The sequence below is a fragment of the Gastrolobium bilobum genome, unplaced genomic scaffold, assembly GCF_033153095.1.
Source record: "Gastrolobium bilobum isolate Gb01-03AN ecotype WA unplaced genomic scaffold, APGP_CSIRO_Gbil_v1 utg5478, whole genome shotgun sequence".
Lineage (NCBI taxonomy): Eukaryota > Viridiplantae > Streptophyta > Magnoliopsida > Fabales > Fabaceae > Gastrolobium > Gastrolobium bilobum.
In genome coordinates, this window is record NW_026896298.1 from 138,739 (window position 1) to 158,636 (window position 19,898).

At 33.2% G+C, this 19,898-nt stretch overlaps 1 protein-coding gene across 2 annotated transcripts; it reads left to right on the forward strand.

Annotated features, from left to right (window-relative positions):
• Positions 1–11,083: 11,083 nt before the first annotated feature.
• LOC133298726 (protein phosphatase 2C 32-like) lies at positions 11,084–17,258 on the forward strand. Of its 2 annotated transcripts, XM_061498047.1 has the most exons (4): positions 11,084–13,891; positions 14,554–14,667; positions 16,032–16,296; positions 17,022–17,258. In XM_061498047.1, exons 1-4 carry the CDS (start codon positions 11,693–11,695, stop codon positions 17,135–17,137), a joined length of 2,694 nt encoding a protein of 897 aa, XP_061354031.1. In that variant the 5' UTR covers positions 11,084–11,692; the 3' UTR covers positions 17,138–17,258. The 2 variants fall into 2 exon arrangements, 1 of the variants encoding a protein (XP_061354031.1); XR_009749852.1 differs by lacking the exon at positions 17,022–17,258 and having other exon boundaries at positions 11,084–13,880; positions 16,032–16,058.
• Positions 17,259–19,898: the final 2,640 nt, after the last annotated feature.

Sequence of the window (19,898 nt, forward strand, 5' to 3'; positions counted from 1 at the left end):
GGTTACTATAATGGGCGTGGAAGATCAACTTCTAGGTTGTGTACACACTATAGGAAAACAAGCCATACTATTGATACATGCTTTGAGAAGCATGGGTATCCACCTGGATATAAGATGAAAAGTGGACATAAAGCTGCTAATGTTGTGATTCAAGATGCTTCAGATGCTCTTGGTGATCAGAATAATGTTGTCACACAGCAAGAGAACAAAGAGAGTTTTACTAAGAATCTGTATGAAGCTATATTTGAGATGATTCAACAATCCATGCAACAACAACTCATTCAGCAAACTTTGCAACATCAAGGGATTTCCCCTCATATGAGCAACATAGTGCAGGCAAGAGCACTCAATACCGAGAAAAGAGCAGCCAATAATGAAACAGCCTCTTCAGGTAATGCTTGCACATAGTGGATCCTAGACACATAAGCCACTGATCATATAACCCACTCATTCACCAGCTTATCCTCAATACAAAAGATTGCACCAATAGCTATTTCTCTACCTAATGGTAGCCAGGTCCACTTTTATTACTTAGGTACTGTAATTTTCTCAGACACACTCAGTTTATCTAATGTCTTGCTTGTTGAGAACTTTACTGTTAACCTCATATATGTAACCAAATTGGTACAATATTCTAATTGTTGTGTAATTTTTCAACAGCGAATGTGTGTCATCCAACACAAGCCTACCATGGAGATGATTGGTTCAGCTAAGCTAAAGGGAGGCTTATACATCCTCACTCAAGACTGTAGCCAGAAAAATATACCCTTGGCCTTACAAACCAAATCCACAAATAGCATTTCTGTTCAATCCCCTTATACTGTAAAGCCTAGTACAGCAGATATATGGCACCTACGTTTAGGTCATTGTTCTTCTTCTGTAATAAATACAATGATGACACAATATCCTTTAATTTCTTGTAAAAATACAGATAATCCTTGTGATATATGCCATTATTCAAGGCAGAGAAAATTTCCTTTCATTTCTAGCTCCACTGTTTCTAATAATGCTTTTGATTTGGTGCATATAGACATTTGGGGGCCATACTCCACATCTTCCATTCATGGTCATCATTATTTCTTGACAGAAGTAGATGATTTTACACGTTTCACTTGGGGAATTTTGATGAAGTCCAAGTCTGAAACCAGAATGCACATTAAGTCTTTGGTCATGTTTGTAGAAAATCAGTTCAACACGACTATAAAGTAATTTAGAAGTGATAATGGTCAAGAATTCATGATGCAAGACTTCTTTAATCATAAAGGGAACATCCACCAATTGTCATGTGTGGAGTCTCCACAACAAAATGGTGTTGTGGAGAGAAAACATCAACATATTTTAAACACAACAAGGGCATTACTTTTCCAAGGCAATCTTCCTACAAATTTATGGTCTTATTATATTTCTCATGCCATTCATGTCATCAATAGACTTCCCTCACCAAAACTGCAACATAAGTCACCCTATAAACTGCTGTACAAAAGAGCACTTGTGATTATTCATCTTAAAGCCTTTGGTTGTTTGTCTTTTGTTTCCACACTAAAAGCTAATCGTACCAAGTTTGATTCAAGAGCCTGTAAGTGCATATACCTTGGACACAAGGATGGTGTCAAGGGATATATTATGTATGCTCTTAATTCCAAGGAAATCTTCCTTTCTAGGAATGTGTTTTTCTATGAATCACACTTTCCCTTTTCTGAAACTTGTGCCAATGACCAACCTGCTCTCTCTGATAGCCCAATTATCCTACCAATACATGGGGACACACTATATCACACACTTTTATGTCCACAGCCTGACCATTCACCAGATGAACAGTTGTCACAACCAATACCACAACAGTCTTTACCCACAAGTCCTGTATAACAATCTGTCCCTAGCCAAGACCAACAATTACCTATCGGACAAACAGAACAGCCAAGCTTTCCTCAGCATATACCATCAACAGTCAGACGTTCCACAAGAGTGAGGATGCAGCCACGACACTTGGCTGATTTTCAATGCAATCTTTCTTCAGTTTTAGCTGATCACACATCATCTCTAGGTAATCTTCCTTCCACTTCTCATCCTATTTCTTCTTTTGTTTCTTATAACAATTGCTCAGCTTTCTATGCTTCCTTTTGTCATAACCCTTGTTCATCTGTTAAGCCTAACTCTTATAGTCAAGCAGTGCAATCTAAGAAGTGGGTTACACCATGAGAGAAGAGCTTGATGCTCTTGACCGAAATAAGACTTGGATTTTTGTTGATCTGCCCAAAGGAAAACACCCAATTGGTTGTAAATGGGTCTACAGGACCAAACACAATCCTGATTGTTCAGTTGCTCATTACAAAGCTCGCCTTGTTGCTAAAGGATACAAATCAAATGGAAGGAATAGACTATTTTGAGATATTTTCTCCCGTGGTTAAGCTCACTACCATTCGGCTTCTACTTGCTATTGCTGTTGCCAAAGATTGGTTTCTTGAACAAGTAGACATTAACAATGCCTTTCTACACGGAGACCTGTCAGAGGAAGTATACATGTCCATCCCTAAAGGAGTTGTTTTTCCCGAACCGAAGCAGGTATGTAAACTTCAAAAATCTCTATATGGTCTCAAGCAGGCCAGTCGTCAATGGAATGCAAGACTCACATGTGAGCTACGAAACCTTGGATTTCACCAGTTCAATGCAGATCACTCATTGTTTACTAAAGCTACTGGTAATTCATTTACTTGTTTACTAGTCTATGTGGATGACATGGTATTGGCTGGAAATAATATTCAAGAGATTAACTTGGTAAAAATAGCATATGGATAGATTGTTCAGTATTAAAGACTTGGGTCATATATATTTTTTCTTAAGAATGGAAGTGGCCCGTTCCAGAAAAGGCTTGGTGTTGAATCAAAGAAAATATGTCCTTGAAATGGGTTACTTGGTGCTAAGCTTGCCTCATCTCCCATGGGACCTTCATTACGTTTGAAGCAAAAAAAGGGTGAGTTGTTTCATGATCCTGTTGCATATAGAGATTAGTAGGATGTCTATTGTACCTCACAAATACTAGACCAGATATTTCCTTTGTTGTTCAATAGTTGAGCTAATTTGTTGCCAATCCAATGAAGACTCGTCATGATACAGCTTGTAGAGTTCTTCGGTGCTTGAAAGCCTCACCAGCCAAGGGTTTATTGTTTCCTACTCATAATTCTTTGATTTTGTCTGGCTTTGCTGATGCAGATTGGGCCACATGCCCAGATACTCGCAAATCCACCACTGGTTTCTGCATCTTCATTGGAGATTCTCTTATCTCTTGGAAGTCAAAGAAGCAAAGCACATTTTCAAGATCCTCAGCAGAAGTAGAATATCGAGCTCTAGCAACTGTTACTTGTAAACTCCAATGGCTCTCATACCTCCTCAATGATCTTCAGGTGCCTATGACTAAGCCTGCTAATGTCTATTGTGACAACCAGGCTTCCGTACACCTTGCTTACAATCCTTCATTTCATTAACGTAGCAAACACATAGAACTTGATTGTCATGTGACTAGAGAGAAAATTATGGATGGTCTGATACACTTGTTGCCTGTTTCTACTTCTAAACAACTTACTGATGTGTTCACAAAGGCTCTCCAACCAGTTTCCTTCCATGATTTCATCTCCAAGTTGAAGCTCCTTGATATCCACCTTCCAACTTGAGGGGGGTGATACAAAATATATTTATTCTTTGTAATTTTTTATTAGATTATTAACTAACTGTTATTAGTTTCTTAATGTGTTAGTTAGTCTGTTAGACTATTAGTTACAACTACTTAGATATAGTTAGTCTATTAGACTAGTCACGTGGGCTCTATGTCTCACTTTACCTTTCTGCTCCTTCTTGTACATATAAAGGAGCTGTGCATATCAGAGATGCAAGTACGGTTTTAGTTTGTAACTTTTCACTTTCATCAATGAAGTTTCTTTGCTTCTTTACATACACTAAGAATTTGTACAATAAATTGCATTAAAATCCAATGACCATGAAACGTCTGTTTAATAAAGCAATGGGAAATCCTTATGTGATTTCTAGTCAAGCATGTTCTACTAAATTTGGGTAACACTCCTGTTACATATATCAAAATCGCTTTTTAAAGAAAAATTATATTCTTATGTTACATTAGATTAGTTTCTCATATTATATTCACATCGAATAACATGTCATTTCTTTTTTTAAAATTGGTGGATCCCATTTTATTTGTGTCAGTAGAAGATAAAACATCTCTCCTACTGCATGAAAAAAGTAATCCCCCTAAAAGAAAGAAAAAATGAATATTTCATAATTTCACTATCTTTTGTTTCCCCACTAATAAATAACTTATAGCTATCATGATTAGGAAAATATCATTTATATTTATCTAGTTTTAAAAGATTCAATATATTACTTATTAAAATTAAATGGAAAGGATCTTTTTACACTACTTTAAGAATAATAAATCTTATATTAAATTTTAGTCGTTAACAATTGTAATTTATTAAAAATTAAAAATTAAATAATGAAAGTAATTCAATCAATTCCATCAATTTGATACGTGAAAGTCAACCACTAAAATTGAGTGTAAGATAACAATTGTATCAAATTACATCATTTTTTCATTGTCGAGTTGTTAAAAATTTGAAACTAAACTTTAAAAATGTCATATCTTCATGATTTTTGTCTCTCTGTCAAACAAGCATGTGATCCATTCCAATTTCGTCATGCCCATCATGACCCTTTTCTCCTTGTCATTATGAGGTAACTGATCTATCCTTCCCACGAAAATATTTTCAATACTAGATGTATCGAGCATTCTATACATCATTTATTAAATATAATAAAAGGTAACTCATTCATTTTTTCATTAACTTTATGATTATTTTCTCCCATATCCCTTTTCTTTTTCTTTTTGATAGGGGGAAAATGTGCTCTCTCCCAAATTGTTAATCTTCATGGAAAAGAGAGAATAAAGTGAATGATATGAAACTAGTATTCATTTGATATGTTATGATGTAACAGAAGTTATAAAATAACAATCCATACTTATTTATTAAGGGCTTTATTAATCTACAGTGATACGAGAGAAAATGTCTCTTACCACTCTCACAATCATGTGATGGGATCTGTGTAATTATAAAATAAAAAAATAAAAATAAAAAATCCAAAAATTCATGTCTCTACAAGAAAGTAGACTACTCTCCTACATCCAAGGAGTAGTTTTTTCCATTTATTAATATTACATTCTAAATTCTTATTAGATAAAAAAATGAACCATAAAAAAATTATTCCTCAAAAATAATATAAAATACTTAAACTATTTTAAGATACAAATAAGATATTCTGAAATATCTTTTATATATTATAACAATCTTAAATACACAATAATAATTTATTTGTCATACAAATAAGAATTGGACAGACTAAGAAGTGTCAAAGCATGTTAAAGCAAAGGCTGGGTTTTGAGGCTGTAAACATTATGTCAATCACTAATCAGTTAAGTTTCATGCATCACTGTTGATTACTTGTAATGATCCCGTGGGTATTATCCTCTATTTCTATGATTGCCATTGCAAAGTTATAGGTCAAATATTGGACATCCGCGAGCAACATTAATTTTTTTTTTTTTTTTTTTTTTTAATGTCAGTGATACCCTTCTAGCTGTTTCGGACTTTCGGTGGGTTTGTACTTTGTTTTCTGTAGCTAATCAAAATTTTATTTTATTTTAAAGTAAGGGAATTTTTTAAGCAACAAAAATAATCCCTTTTATATGAGCCATTCCCGACGAGTTAAAAGGTGGATTTTTTAATAAAAAAAACAAATGAAATTTCAAGGTGACAACCAAATTGTTTTGTTGTATATCATTAAATCTAGAGAAAAGGAGACATCATTAATCACCATGCTCCCGGCAAAAAATGGCAAAAAAAAGATTGAGTGGAAATTAAAAAAAAAAAGGAATTTAAATGGAATTTATTTTGGATAAAAAATCATCCAATAAGATGGTGGTCCTGGAATACTTTAAAAAAATATCATTAATCATAGGACTACTAATCAGGTGTAAATAAGCTAAGCTCTAATAGGTTAGGTTAGGTTAGGTTTTGATTTAAATAGGTCAAACATGTGTAAAAATATTAGGTTTGACTTGGTCTATTAGTCTGGGTAGACTCCAAATTACAAGTCCAATCTGACCTATATTTTAAAAATAAAAGCTTTGAACATGTTTAAGTCTATTAAACATTTAAAAATTAAAAAAGTAACTAAAATAATATTACTTTATTATTCAAAATTATTAAAATAATAGTTTTATTTAAAATAAATAATATGATATAGACCGACCTGTAGGTTTATAGACCCGACATGTATAAAAGAAAGCCCATGACCTTTTTTCTAAATAAATCTTTTTAAAAACCTATGCATATTTTATTTTACTATTTGTAATAGGAAAGATTATATTTACAATATATTTTTGTTTACAACCTTTTACAACCATATCTTAACCGTTGATTTCCGTCAATCAACGGTTATCATTCACTGTAAATTAAATATTAATTAATAAATTTGATTTACAAAAATAATAAACATTGATTGACGGAAATCAACGATTAAAATATGATTGTAAAAGACTGTAAACAAAAATAAGTTGTAAGTATTTACAAAAAAAAAAAAAATAAGTTGTAAGTATAACCGTCCCCATTTGTAATATGTCAAGTCTAACTTAATATAGGCTTGGGAGCAATGGTGGACCTAGTTGGTCGCCTCTGTCCGTACTTGCAGACATGAACTTCTAATTTTTTTTTTTTAAGCATAGTAGTAAAGCATGATGTTGGTTATATTAGGCTTTGTTTGGATATACAACGAGGGATGGAAATAAATGAATGGAATACGGTAGGATGGAATAAGATGTTTTTATTGTATATTTTATGATGCAATACAACAAATCAGCTTGATTAAAAAAAAGTGTTGAGAATAATTTTTTATGTTAAGTTGAAGTTTTTTTCTTATTTATATTTTTTGTTTTTTTAATCCCTGCACGTAGGGGTGCTAAACAAGCCAGGGGCCTTTGGCTCGACTCGTGAAGGCCTGATCTTAGATGTCTAAAATTGATTGTTGTACCCAAGCTTGGACTTGTATAAAAGCTTGTTTAATAAAAAGGCTTCAGGCTCTAATTCAAAAGCTCGGCCTTAGAGCTTCTCAGGCTTGCCTAATATATTATTTTTTATTTATTTTATTTATTTTTTATACTACTTGTGATAGCCCTCTCTCTCTTCTCAATTCATTTCATCCCATTTTATTAATTAAACAAACTTTTTAAATGATTTTGTTTTATATTATGCTATTTTGATATACAATAAATTTATGAATAATTATGGAATTACTAGTGTTGTTGATTGTATATTTTGTTTGGATAATTTTTTGTTGTATTATTTTTTTTAAACAGGCTAAAAAGACTTTTATTTTTTGTAAATGAGACAGGCCAAAGGCTGATATTATATTCGTAACAAGTAACAGGCTAAGGCCAGTCTGACAAATTTAAACACAGGCTCGGCCCGTTAAGACCAAAGCTCGGCTCGGCTCGGCTCGTTAACACCCCTGCACGGGGAAGGACATTGTAACTACCAAGTAATGTTACTATCAATGTTACTACCAATCAATTTTATCGTTGGATCGATTATGTTGATCCAACGGGTTATATTTATTTCTATCTTTGTATGGTTATGATTCCTCGTATTTAAAATGAAAGCATTAAATATGAAAAATCATAACCATACAAAGGTGGAAATAAATATAAAGTATTAAATATGTGGAATTATAACCATACAAAGATAAAAATAAATATAACCGTTAGATCAGCATAATCGACGTAACGGTGAAATTGATTGGTAGTAACACTACTTGGTTGTTACAATATTATATCCCTTAATGCATTTAAAATTTTTTTAAATTTTTTTTCAGGGGAGCTGCCCCCAAATCCTCATCACTAAATATGCAGACATAAATAATATTTTCTGAGTCCATCACTGCTAGGGAGTAAGTCTTTGTAAACCGGTCTAGTCCATTTACACTCCTAGCCTTCATCGTCTATAATTAGAAAAAGGGAATTGTTTTTCTTATGTAACATACGGTAAAACTTCTCTCCTACACTCACATATAAAGAAATGAGACCCATTTATATTTTTTTTCTCTCCTATATTCTCTTTCCTCTTTCCTCTATATGTGTCTATAGGAGATAAGTTTTATCCTATGTCACATAAGAAAACAATTTCCCTTAGAAAAATAACTGCACGTCCCACTGTCATTTCACTATTGCAGGCGATTCAGATCTTTAATCGCGTGCACAATAGATTTCACCTTCTATCGTTGAATATCTCTAAATCTACCTACGCAGTTTTTTTTTTCTTTATTTTTTTGTGATGGCAGAAAAATCAACCTCCTTTCAAAAAGGCCTCACATAGTCAAACTAATTAGGGATACATTTACTTTTTAACAAAACTTCTTAGTCAATTTATCACCAAGAAAGCCGTATCGAGTAGACTTTTACGTAGTTTTAGGATTTTTCGTGTTTGCCCCTTATATGCATATACATACAAGACAAAGCATTCATGACATTTGGGGCCAAGGTATTAATGGCAAATAGCCAAACATGTAAAGCATTCCAAAGGAAATTCAATAACCTTAGGGGGAAATAAACAGAAAGTACAAAAAAAAAAAACTTATCACAAAACACATGCATCAATTGATAAGTTGGTGTTGTAACTTAATTAGTAGTATGAGTTTGAGTCTTCTTAGAAATGCAGTTATGTTAAAATTTGATAAGAAAAACTTTATCATTTATACGATTTTATCTTATTAATTGAGTAATTGATGAAAAATAGATAATATAAAAAAATTATATATATATATATATCGAAAAAATATTTATCCTTTTAAAGGATATAATTTTGTATCATTTTAGATGAAACGACGTTATTTTGGTGCATAATTGATAATTTTTTACATTCTTTATCTCTAAATAATTAGGAAGAGACACAAAGTGGAGGAGAGAGAATATTAATTTTTTTGGAGTTACCCAACCCTAATTATCTCTTTGAGACGAGTTGGCTCCCTCCGTTATCCCCACGAGCTTCGACTCTTTGAGCCGGCTATGAGACTAATCCGGAGTGCGGGGGAACAAATAATATAAAAAATTATTAATTATATATCAAAACGACATTGTTTCATTTAAAATAACATAAAATTATATCATTTAAATGATAAATAATTTTTCTTTTATATATATATATATATATATATATATATATATATATGAGAAAATTGTGTATCATTCTAAAGGATATAAAGTTGTGTCATTTTAAGTAAGAAAAAGAGATAAATCATGGGAGAGAGAGTGAAAGAAAAAAAGTTTTAAAAATGTGAATCCCGCCTCTTAGTGAGAGTGAAAGAATGTAAAGTGTGTCATTTAAGCTTACAAAAAAAAAGTGTGTCATTTAAAAGGATAAACATTTTTTCCTATATATATATATATATTTATAGGAAAAAATGTTTATCCTTTTAAATGACACAACTTATATCCTTTCACTCTCACAAAAAGGTGAAACCCACACCTTTATATTTTTGTGTCCACTCTCTCTCTCCTCTTTTATCTATCTCTTTCTCTCACTTAAAATGACACAACTTTACATCTTTTAAAATGATACACATTTTTCCCATATATATATATATATATATATATATATATATATATATATATATATATATATATATATATATATATATATATATATATATATAGTCAGTAAGAATGGAAACAAATTCACGTGAGATATTATTATTTTATTACCGCGGCAAAGTCTAATCAAGCACGGAACAGAAGGCAAGTAATGAGAAATACATTGCCAACTTATTTATTTACATGATTAATATTTGTCATGTTATAACAGATAATATATACATAAAAATATATAAAATCCATATAAGGTCATGTAAAAAAAGAAAAAGAAAGAAAATATGGGTTCAACATATTTATATGTGTATAAAAAATAAAATTATGTTTTACAACATAAAAAACACTAATATCTAGGGATAGGATATTGTAACAATTAATTAGTGTTACTACAAATATTACTACCAATTAATTTCACCGTTAGATTGATTATGTTATTTCAATGATTATATTTATTTTCATTTTTCTATAGTTATGATTTTTCATATTTAATGTGAAAATATTAAATATAGAGAATTATAACTATACAAAGGTGAAAATAAATATAAAACATTAAATATGGAGAATCATAACCTTACAAAGATGAAAATAAATATAACCGTTTGATCAATATAATCAATCTAACAGTGAAATTAATAGATAATAATATTTTTTTTTTTTTGAAAACAAGATAATAATATTGATAGTAATACTAATTGATTGCTACGTAACTTTATTTATATACGTATATATATTAAGCCGCAAGGAACACTAATAATAAAGGAGTATGATGACATTTTCTTTTCATTTGTGCCTTTTGATTCCTTTCTTGATAACCATAATTTGGAAGCTATTTTGGTATTCTGTCAAAGTGGATTGAGAGATTATCTTTATGCTTCAAAATGGGTAAAAATGAGGCAAAGAAATTAGCGAGGTGTGGTGCCCCACGGCATCCCGCCCATCCAACTCCATTGATGAGAGTGATGATGGGATAAGGGTTTATTTATTGACTTCTACAGCACCAAAAGTCCAAAACACACGCCAATCATTCACAATGAAAATTACATAAACAAAGAAGAAAATGACCAAACCCATGTACAACAGTCTCTACTTTTTCAAACTAATTATTTTAACCATTTCCATTTTATATTTTTCTCCCTTTTTTTTAATTTTATTTTAAAGTTTTTACCCTCCCAAACCATTTGAAAACCCCAAGAAAGAGACCCTCCTTGATGAACTCAATATTGATTCTTCATCATCAAACCAAATCTCTATATTTTTATTTTTTATTTTATTTTTTATTTGGTTTCATTTTTAAATATTGCAACCAAAAAACCACATTTTCCCTTTTGCTTCAAGCTTTGCTCTCCTCTTTATTCCAACCCAACAAACACACTCCTCACTCCTCCATTTCTCACCTATTCTTAGTTATATATACTTTATCACACTCAAGGTAGGAGTGGCTGTGCTCGAATGATTCAATCTCATGGCTCGAATCAATTTGGGCATGGTTCCCTCCTACGTTTATTTCTCAGATTCCACTAAGAAGAAGAAGAAAAATATTATATATAAATTGTGAAATGGGTTTCTGTTTTTGTTTCTGGCGCTATTAGATCTGTTTGCGAGTGTGCTCGATCCACCCTCGTTTACTCACAAGGTTAAACCGTCACGTTTGTACGAAGTTGTGGTTTTTTTCTTTTGTCTTTTGGCACTGTTTGAAACACTCACTCTCGGGAGGATTTCGTTGATTTGCACCCTTTGAGCCAAAGAGTGTTTTTTTGGCTTCATTTTATGTTAGTTTTGGTGGAAACAGCATATGGGTTGCATCACTTTGGGGCTGGGAATTTGATGATGATGCATGGTCAGCTTAGTAATCATGGGGTGGTTGTGGGGTTTGTTGGGTTTTCAGGGAGTTGGTTTTGTTGTTTGTATCTTTATTTGTTGAGGGTGCTCAGGTACGGGAACTATATAATAGCATCTTAGGGGTCTGGGGTTGTATTGTATGCAATAATGGGTAACGGCACTTCTCGTGTTGTTGGCTGTTTGGTGCCATTCAATGGCAAAAGTGGAGTTGATTTGGAGTTTTTAGAGCCATTAGATGAAGGGTTAGGCCATTCCTTCTGTTATGTGAGGCCATCTATTTTTGAATCTCCTGCCATTAGCCCATCAAACTCTGAGAGGTTTACAGTTGATTCCAGTACCCTGGATTCTGAAACCTTGAGTGGATCCTTTAGGCATGATAGTATGGAAGATTCTTCTGGCATACACAAGCCGAGTAAGAATTTTCCAGAAACCACATTCAAGACGATTTCAGGGGCTTCTGTTAGTGCCAATGTTTCAACTGCAAGGATTTGTAACCAGAGTGCATTGTTTGCTAGTGATGTCCTGGAACCTGCTGCTTCATTTGAGGGAACTGCTTCTTTTGCTGCAATCCCTTTGCAGCCTGTTCCACGTGGTTCTGGACCTTTGAATGGTTTCATGTCTGGCCCCCTGGAGAGAGGTTTTGCCTCAGGTCCATTGGATAGGGGTGGTGGTTTCATGTCTGGGCCAATAGAGAAGGGAGTTATGTCAGGTCCTCTTGATGCCACTGACAAATCCAATTTTTCGGCACCACTTGCACGTGGTCGTCGAAGGCCAGGCCTCCAACATCTCATGAGAAGTGTAAGTGGACCAATGAAGAACACTTTCTCTCGGACCTTCTCTAAGCATTCTATGGGTAGCAGTTGGATGCAAAGGTTATTCTTTCACCCAGTGACTCAACTAGCCTGGCATTCCAAAGATGCAAAGTTTCGACCTGAAGTCTCAAGGAACTGTATTGAAGTTGGACCATCTGAAGCGGAGTATAAGCATACACACAATTTGCAGTGGGCTCATGGTAAGGCTGGTGAAGATAGGGTTCATGTTGTGCTTTCTGAAGAACAAGGGTGGTTGTTTATTGGGATATATGATGGTTTTAGTGGACCAGATGCACCTGATTTTCTGATGAGCCATCTTTATAGATTTGTAGACAAGGAATTGGAAGGTTTACTTTGGGATTATGAAGATAATCCTATAGATCCATTTAAACCTGAAGTCCCTGAAACTGTAAAAGCTGTGGTTGCTCCAGAATGCAGTAGGGGGGAAATGTCTGATACTCATGCTAATTCAAATCAAGAATGTTTAGAAGCTTCTTCTGGTTCAGTGATGATCAAGGATCAATCAACTGCCAGGGAGATAGTTGAGGAAAATGCTGAAGCTAAGATTAATGTTGAACACCTGTTACCTAATTGTGGAAGTCCCAGTATCTCGTGTACTCTTCCAGCTTCCGGTCAACTTGGACAATTGACTGGAAAAGGTAGAAAAAGTGTGCGGCTTTATGAGTTACTCCAGATGGAATCTTGGGATGAACATGGTTTTTGGTCAGTCTCAGAACAATGTAAAGATTCTTCGGTTTGTAGGGAATCAACACTAGATAGGTATATGAGACCTTGCTCATCTAATGCAAAAGAAGATGGTTCTAAACATCAGGAAGAAGGTCCCACTACATCAGGAGAAAATGTGGGCACTGGGTTTGATTCAACCAATCAGGAACCTGAAGCTGCTTTTTCTGTTTTGGGACAAAGGCAGAATTCGAGAAAGTCATTTATCAGTACAAAAATCAGAAAAATGTACAGGAAGCCAAAGTCCTTGTGTAAGAAACTTTTTCCTTGGAGTTATGATTGGCATAGGGAGGGAAGTTGTGTTGATGAGAAAATATTGGAAGCCTCAGGACCAATTAGAAAATGCAAGTCTGGAGTAGATCATAACGCTGTTTTAAGAGCAATGGCTCGAGCTCTTGAAAGAACAGAAGAGGCATACTTGGAAATGGTGGAGCATAATCTGGACAAAAATCCAGAGCTTGCTTTAATGGGATCATGTGTTTTAGTGATGCTGATGAAGGATCAAGATGTTTATGTCATGAACCTTGGAGATAGTCGAGTGATTGTGGCTCAAGAAAGACCAAATGATCGTCATCCTAATCCAAGTTTTGTCAAGGATGATGTGAGGCATAGAAATCGATCTAGAGAGTCATTAGTACGCATGGAGCTGGATAGGATTTCGGAGGAGTCCCCAATTCACATGCATAACAGTCATGTCAACAAGATGAATAAAAACCGTGAGATATCCATGTGCAGATTAAGAATGAGGGCTCTTCAGCTTTCCACTGATCACAGCACAGGTATTGAAGAGGTGTGTTTCCTTCCTTCTTTGTGTATTGGTGAATCAAATAGTTTGTGATGCTTGTTCGGAGATCTTTATAAATTATGGTCAAATGTTCTAGTTCTAAAATTTCACCCGCTAGGCTGATGTGAATTATTGTATTGTGTTCTATTTCTCTGTGCCTGCATATGTATGTTGGAATGATATTGATTTATAACTAGCATATTTACTATGACATAAATCTTATATGCTAATCAAATTGTGTACTTTTCTGTCAACAAAAATGTTCTACATAATAAACTGTATAAGTGAATTGATGAGTATCATCAACAATAATGTGTCATTTTGCATTCACACAAATAATCCACTTGTGCACCAGACAGTTGTTGATCTCTTGATCATTTGCTTATACAGTGGATTTTCTTTCTCCGCTGGCTTTTAATAAAATATGAATCAAAATGTGGAAATTCATGTCTATGTACAGTTCTCTAGATCAGACCAGGTTTGTTTTGTAGTTCATTTTGCATGAGGATTTCCCTGATATCCTGTGCACTCTTGCATTTACTAACAAGAATTCCAATCAAATATCATTATACTTATTTAAAATATGAAATATGTACTAGAAAGAAAAGTTCATAGCATTTAATAAAGTGTTTCACCGAATATTTTTCAATTTTGCCTCTTTTCTGCAGGAAGTTTTTAGAATAAGAGCAGAACACCCGGATGATAATCAAGCCATATTAAATGATCGAGTGAAAGGACATTTAAAAGTCACCAGAGCATTTGGTGCTGGGTTCTTGAAGAGGGTCAGTAGATCTTGTGACTTTGACCTATCTGAAATTTGGTTTGTTGCAGTCCTTTTGTGTTTAGTTTATAAGTAGGGATTCTACTTGTTTCCATATTTATCCATTTTCCCGTAACATATGAAAAAATTAGGTAAAAAGGTATATACATTATAATTGTGTGTGCGTGCACGCGGGGCAGGCTGCCCAGAGCCCTCAGCTAGGCCTCTAATAGTTGTAGGTACCATTGTCTCACTTTCATCCTTGACTTAGTAGCTGACAACGTCAGTTGGCTTTGAAATTGCAATATATTAACTGTCAGGTGCTTGGAATCAGCATGCTTTTTGTTTTACGTCCTTCTACTTTGTCTTTTAGGCTGAATTATACTTGCTGAATCCAGTAGAATTATGTTTGGCCTCTCAATTCATGTATTCCTTTTTATGAAACATTTTTCACATATTATTTTGAAGACTATCTTTCAAGATTTTGTACACTTAAAATGGTAGAAATACACCTTGAATTGGAGACCTCACTGGGCTGGGGTTCATGCGCGTGATAGCCAAACTATATCAAATGGGAGGAGTAGTCAAAGGTCGGGAGTTGGTGATAAACTTACTATATTATGTGGTTGTGGACAACAGGACATAAATTTGTTTTTTCAACACCCTTGGAATCTGGGGCCACAATATTATGCCCACTAATAGTATTGATTTCTTAGCACTTTACCTTGGTAGGTGGCTAATAAGTTATCTCCGAGCTGACAATAGGGGATCCAAACTGTTTATATGGATAATCTTGTCTATGTCCCTTTTGGTCGTGGTTCTCTAGCAACAATGGATACCTATGATGATGCTTTTAGATGGTTTCCATATATCTGTCTCTCTGATTTAACTTCCAATTTTTTTAAGTTAGATAAAGGTGCAGTTGGGTAATAATGGATGAAATAGTCAATACAGGATTAATCGCATTTTAACTATTGAGGTCTAATCTAGTTTAAAGGAAAAGAGAGTTGAGGAAAGGGTGGAACATTGGATCAGCAGGTTGGATTTTGGTAGTACTATTACTTTTGTGGCAGGTAAAGCTTCAAGGACTGTCGAATGCAGCATGTTTTTATATTACTGCATTGCATCAAGTACATTTTCTAATTGTCCATTATTGGTAGTTCTGAAGATTCATTTGGCTGATGATTAATTGTGAAGACTTGAATATGAAAAGAATATATTTATTTATGTTTACGTTGTGAATTAAATGGCCTCAAGCTACTCATATACCTTTTACCAACTTTTTGATGATGACACCAATAACATTTTGCACTGTTTTGTTTTTTTTTAATCTGCCTTATATGGAATCATTCAAACCTTTTCTAACCTTTTTTTGTTTTGGTTTAGCCATCTTTTAATGAAGCTCTACTGGAGGTGTTTCGAGTTGATTATGTGGGCTCTGCTCCTTACCTAAGTTGCACACCTTCTGTTCTTCATCACCGCCTTTCCTCGAGTGATCGTTTCTTGGTACTTTCCTCTGATGGGCTTTACCAATACTTCAGCAATGAAGAGGTAGTTGCCCATGTCACATGGTTCATGGAAAATGTCCCCGAAGGTGATCCTGCACAATACCTTATTGCGGAGCTTCTATTCTGTGCTGCTAAAAAGAATGGTCAGTTGCCTCACCTTCATAGTCCCTTACATATTATTGTAGGGGTTAACACTTGCATCTGAGAGTTTATTTACACGTAAACTCTCCCTCAACTTGGCTTCCATTTTAAGTTCTTAATTAAGTTCTTCGAACCCAAACATCTTTCTTATTGGAGTTCCATTTTTTACTGAGGTGGTTCTACTACAATTTGATGAAAGAGCGATACGTTTGAATTGTTATTTGTTACACACACATTCTTTCATCCTCCTCCATAAAGTATGCTACAATGTATGGTCAGCGATGTTGAATGTTTCTGACAATCCACAAATTTTGTTTTTACAAACCTTAATCGCATCTGATACTTAGATTAATTCTGAATCATGAAAGCTCTTTAAAGAAACGAAGATCCTTGTCATATCTGTTACAAAGTCCTGAATTGCACATGATATTTATTGTCCACTACAATTCTCTCTCTCTGTTTTTTCTCCCTTTAAACACAATATATATGAGGGATAAGATCCGTTTACAAACATTTTTTGCAAATTACACTAAGTACGACATGACAGGACGTACACTGCATGATTAAAGTATGACCGGTCATACTTAGTGTAGTCTGTAAGAGTTTGTAAACAAAAAAGTTTGTAAATATAATCTGCCCCTATATATGAATGGTTGATAAATTAAATATTTGAGATCTTCTCATTTATATATTTATTATAAACCTTTTTTTTTTTTTTTTTTTGCAGGAATGGACTTTCATGATTTGCTTGATATTCCTCAAGGAGATCGACGTAAATATCACGATGATGTATCTGTTATGGTGGTTTCTTTGGAGGGAAGGATTTGGAGATCATCAGGATAGTTCTTTTGTATTTAATTTTTGGAGGTGCCTTCATATTTGCATGTTGCCTTGATAATGAAACAATTTTGAGCTAGGAGTAAAATGATTTTGGAAATCAATATTAGTCTTTGAAATATTTGAAGTGGAAACTATTTTTCTCTCCTATCCCTAACCGATAAATTTATAGGAAATTCAGTTATCAAATGCAGTAACAAGTTTGCATATTATTTTACTTTAACCATAGTTGGATAGGGCATTTGAATTGAGCATTAATTGATCCAGGAGGTTTTTATTTACTTTTTATCATTTAATGTTCGAAAAAAGGAAGGCATGACAATCACTTAAAGGTGGCGAACTTTGCACATTGCCTTTTGTTTTTTCTTCTAAAACTTTACATGATTATAAGCATCTAATTTTGAAGCACTTAATAAATTTAGCCAAATTTTTATTGTCGAACATAAATTCTGAAACTGCTAAATTTTATCTGGTTAAGTTTTTTGCTTTAACTAGTCAAAATATAAAATAAAAATAATTTAGATATATTTTCTAAATTTGATTCTAAAAAATTAAAAAAGTTACATTTTGAATTTTTTTTTTTTTGGCAAAATAGGTTTTATCAAACAAATTTTTTTTATTTTTTTTTATTTCTCGAAATAAATTTTAAATATTTGGTCTTTTTTTTCTTTTTCTTTTTCCCATATGCAAAAAATGGGTAAGCCCTATTTTCGGTTCACGAAGGCTTATTATGGCAATGGACTCATAGATTTCATATATTGCTCATAATTTGGGCGTGCTTCTTCCAGAGGCCCAAGTTTCATTTCTTTAAAGGCAAAATGCCGCTCACAGGATCAAATAAAGCAGCCATAATCAGAAAAATAACAATGAACCATAGCAAATATAAGCACTGTACGGATGAGTATGCGAGGAAGATGAGCACATAAAACATAATGCATACACAATTTATAGATCACAAAATTTGAAATCATCAAACTTAAGATAAAAAAACTATAGCACAACAGAGACATATGTTTCCCAACCGGAAATGAAGGAACCAAGGGAAATAAATGAGACACCCACACGCAAAATAATATATACCATTTGGATGAACAAAGTTACTTCTAATACAAAACTCAATGTTGGTATTATAATTTACGAAACCGAGTCCGCAAAAGATGAAGAAATCCCAAATTTAACCCTGCTAAACACCAAATCAACCAAACAGCGGTCATCCTTCATACATTAAAACTCCCCAAATATATATGTATTTATAACAAATATGGTTATATTTACAATTTTTTTTGTTTATAAACTACGCTATATATTACGGGTAGTACATATTACTTAAACATGTACTATCCGTCGTACATAGAGTAGTTTGTAAAAATTTATAAATAATTTTTTTATAAATATAACCTATCTTAATTCTCAGTCTACATTGGCATACATGACTACTATTTCACCCCACAAGTTTGACCATCAAAATTAAATTTTTTGATGTGTATAAGATTTTTATTTTAATTTAATAAAGAGTTATCATATAATTGAATTACTTTTTTTTTTTTTTTTTTTAGAGTTACCCAACCCTAATTACCTCTTTGAGGCGAGTTGGCTCCCTCCGGTATCCCCACGAGCTTCGACTCTTTGAGTCGGCTATGAGACTAATCCGGAGTGCGGGGGATCAGTGATGGCTAAAGGATCAGTGCGGGGATCATTGAATTACTTATATATCTCACATAATTATATATAGTTAAATTTATTAAATAAAGCGCCAATAAATAAATGAATAATAGTGTTAAAATTTTACACTACGAAAAAATAAACTTTTTAACTAAAATTGAAACTTTAACAGAAATACTGCATAAAAAAGGTAAATAAATGAGTATTTAAGCCCAACAATCTAAACGGGTAGCTCCATGTTTCACAAGAAAAAAGAAAGTCTTTGCAGGAATTGACTTCTGGAAGGAGCAAGAATATCTCATGGTTGATGCCTGATGGAAACCGTCTACTGAACGTCGAAGGAAACTTTGTAGAAAACGGTAACACCAAGAATGGTGGATTTTTATAATATAAAATGTTGAATAAGAAGACTATGAAGAAAACGATAATTAATTAAATTTTTAGTTATTATAGAAATATAAAATTATGTGACTTTTTAAAATGATAATGTGACATATTTTTTTTTTCATCTTAACTTTACGCAAAAAAATAAAAAAAAAATAAATCCTCGCTGCTGTAAGAATGGAACATTCCTTTATATCGATCTAATTATTCAATCTAAAGGCATAACATTGAAAGCATCCGTAGAACTGAAGCGGTGGGTGTCACATCTAAAGGTGCCAATCTATTCCCCAAGGTTGTTTTCGGATTTGGTGTTGTGCCAATCTTTAGAAACAATTGTGATAATTATAAAGGGATAGATTATATTAAAAACTTTTTGATTATAAATTATATTATGTATTTTGGGATAGACAATTAGACACTCAACTCGAGTGTTTGTATTCTTTGAAATACACACTTAACTGTTTGTATTCTCCGAAATACATAATATAATTTATAAGAGTTATAAATAAAAAATTTATAAATATAATCATGTTCAATTTTAAAAAATAATTTTGGCCATTTAAAAAAGGGTTTTATTAATTTTATGCAATAGGAGATAAGTCCTTTAATGCTATAAAGACAATCATGTGTAGAACCCACCCACTTATAAAAAAAGAAAAAGAAGCAATACGAAAATCGATGTATGTGTAGGAGAGAAAAACACTCTCCAACAACATGAGAA